Here is a 3219-nt window from a genome sequence, read left to right as displayed (position 1 = left end):
TGGATCAACAAAGTCAATAGTATAATAGTAGTTTTCTCTAGCATCTATGCAAAGTTCAAGCTGCGTCTACTGAATCAGAAAAACACTAACCATGTCGAGAAAACATGTAAGAGATAGATTCATTTTGATATGGAAATATATAAGAAAACTAGGACCGTAGACTACAGTTTGGCAGTTTTATGCGAGAGAGAGAGAGAGTGGAGATAGTTATGGGAAAGCTGAGTTGATATCACTAGAGGAGCTAAAAGATGAATCAAACGGATACTTTGTGAAAGACACCATTGTTCTTGAAGCTGTTATGCTTTGTGTCTCTCAGAGACTTAAGTTGGTCGAGTCTACTATCTAGATACTTTTCTTCTCGTCATCTTTTGTGTTCAAGTTGTTTACTTATGTTTCAAAACGTCCTTATTTTTGTGGCTGTGTGTGTCGTGTTGTTTGATTATATGAATAAACTAGTATCTAAGTAAATTTTGTGTTGTGTTCAAAAAAAAAAAGTAAATTTTGTGTGTTTTCATTTCACCATCTTTGTTTCCATGTAATAACAATGGAAAAGTCAACTATTTTCGTAATTTCCATAATAATTAATTGTTTTCCCTTGTTTCAAATAGTCATTATAAATAAATCACTATGAAATTAATGTTCTAGAAGATGATAGGCGCTCGTTATATTATTTATAAATAATATATATGATTTACATGAAATTAGAAGAATATACATATATATATATATATATATATCGTTTTCAAACAGTTGAAAATGATATATAGCTTAACAACATACATAAATAAAAGTTATAAAAAATAATGATTCGAATAATCTCAAGATATACATCTCTTTATTTACCTCTGTTTTCCTCTGTTTTGAATCAGCCATATAACATTCACACATAACAAGGCATTCAAATTTCACTCTAACTTTCCCAAGGGGGACTCAAAAGCATGATCATCAACTAGCCATAGACCAAAGTCGTGGAAGCGTTTCATCTTATTCTCGTAACCGATTATGTAGTTGTTGTGGATTATGACATGTTTCCCCTTTGTCTCTTCAACCCATGTCGCGTTCTGGAAATACAATCCTCCTGTTGGAAATGCTGCCTGTGAAAGCAAGTATAAATCTACCTGCAGAAACACAAGATCACAAAGAATGTATTCAAACAAGTGAACTAGTACAAAAACTTTCATTAGTTAGATAAAGAGTCAAGAGGCTGAGTCTTATGATATTATACGCATTAAATTCAAAAATACCTGACTAGCTGTCTTGTTAAGTGCCCAGTTAAAAGCAGGCTGATCATTTCCTTCATATGCTTTAGTTCCATCTTGAAGTTCCTTAATCCATTTCTTCATGAGAAGCTTTGCTCCATTGGTGGGACGCAAGAAAATCATGCAGCTACATATATAAGTCACTCCATTTCGATCCGGAGGTGGTAAATCATGGGACTGATTCAAAGGCTTAATCGGGAACCAAATTAATTTGGAGAATAAAGATTTAATAAAAGAAAAAAAATCTAAAAATGTCAAGGAGATATGTGAATTTAAATGCACTTACTCTAGTCATGTCATCAGTGAAGTATGCGTCGTGGCTTCCTTCTAAGTACTGAAACGGATCTTGCAACCAGACCATATCAACATCGTTGTACATCACATTATAGCCTAGCTCCAAAAGTTGCATGAGATGTCGTGGTCTCCGAGATGTAAACTTGAAGAAACCCTAATTTGTATGTGATAGGATTAGTTTTTTTTTTTTGTAATAAGGCTTGATTGATAAAATTGGTTGAAATACAAGTTTCATCGCAATACAACAACTTCTTTGCGGTGATTATCACATTGATACATCCACAAGTCCACCAGTCTTTTGTTATTGATCATCGGATACGCATATATAGATGTATTAAATATATAGTATAATATTATAATATATTAAACATTATAATGTATAAATAATAAGAATTTTCTTACTAATTTTCTTACAATTTTATAAATAAATAATTATTTATTATTTATTATTTATTATTATAGTGTATCATGACGTGTTTAAAAGGTAGTCATTACGGTTTTTAGGGTCTAATGCGTAGTCAATTCATTCATTACAAAATGCTTATACGATGAAAACTATGTATTCAAAACTCAAAGTCATGCATAAAACCCAATTTTCTGATACATATTTTATGAGAATATCTCAAGGTAAAAGTGAAATTTTGGATTGAAAATATGAAACCATACCTTGGAACCGAACTTATGTGCGGTCTGAGAGTCGAGCGCTGGAGGAATGAGAACGGCATGGCCAGGCCACTTCTCGTTAATCAAGTACAAAATAGCGTAATCCTCAGCGATCACGAGGACTTTGTCTTGATGCTTCTGTCTAGAAACGCTGATCAACCAGTTGTTTAAGAAAGGCAAGAAGGGATAGCTAACGGTGCAGACGATCACAGTCCCATCCTTAGCGACAAACTTGGCTGCTTGAGCGAGGGAATAGTCGCGCCAGTTGGAGGGCAAAGAAGAATAAGAAGAAGAGCTTTTGTTAGGAAAGATGAATAAGGGAGATGCTGACCAGCGTAATGATACACCGAGGAGAAGGAGGAGAGCGACAAGGAGAAGTAGACCGTTGCGGCTCATGAGATAGATATGACGACGGTTTGAGGCTGAAGAATGAGAAAGATGAGAGGAAGAGAAAAGCCGCTGAGCCATTGGTGCAGAGGGAGGGGGAGAGAGAGACTACTTTTGATCGGATTCAAACGTTAGAAAATATAGAACAAAATAGTTATACGCATTCATACCCAAAAGATAGTCAAAGACAAAAGAAAACAATTTTTGGAATGTAAATTAAGGAATGCATTTTTTACTAAATAACAAACATAATAATTATTTCCCGTTGGCTTTTTAACAAGTTTGACCAAGTAAGCATTTCATTTATCATTTTTAAATGGTGAGGAAAAGATAATTAGGGAACATTAATTTGTCAAGGTACATTGACTTGATAATCAGCTTGTGGAGAGGAAAACACTTGCTAATCAACTTGTGGAGAGGAAAGCATTAATTTGTCAATGTTATTATATAATAAAAATATTATTAATAATTTATGCAATTTAGAAAATGAGAGTGTAACTTCATGCCATCTTCACCAATACCAGATTACCAATACCAGTCAAGCTCGTTATGGGTCAAATATGATCTCTCCTACAATTATTTTCTTTCCTCTTAAAAGCTTTGAATAGTACTAATA

At 33.7% G+C, this 3219-nt stretch overlaps 1 protein-coding gene across 1 annotated transcript; it reads right to left on the bottom strand.

The window, feature by feature from the left end:
• Nucleotides 1-807: 807 nt before the first annotated feature.
• LOC103836795 (UDP-D-xylose:L-fucose alpha-1,3-D-xylosyltransferase MGP4) lies at nt 808-2742 on the bottom strand. The gene is made up of 4 exons (XM_033279413.1): nt 2220-2742; nt 1546-1707; nt 1245-1448; nt 808-1118 (listed from the first exon to the last, which is right to left on the bottom strand). Exons 1-4 carry the CDS (start codon nt 2682-2684, stop codon nt 906-908), a joined length of 1044 nt encoding a protein of 347 aa, XP_033135304.1. The 5' UTR covers nt 2685-2742; the 3' UTR covers nt 808-905.
• Nucleotides 2743-3219: the final 477 nt, after the last annotated feature.

The sequence above is a fragment of the Brassica rapa genome, chromosome A09 (assembly GCF_000309985.2).
Source record: "Brassica rapa cultivar Chiifu-401-42 chromosome A09, CAAS_Brap_v3.01, whole genome shotgun sequence".
NCBI classification, from domain to species: Eukaryota; Viridiplantae; Streptophyta; class Magnoliopsida; order Brassicales; family Brassicaceae; genus Brassica; species Brassica rapa.
The sequence above is the reverse complement of the archived record's forward strand: the minus strand, read 5'-3'. Positions and strand labels throughout refer to the sequence as shown.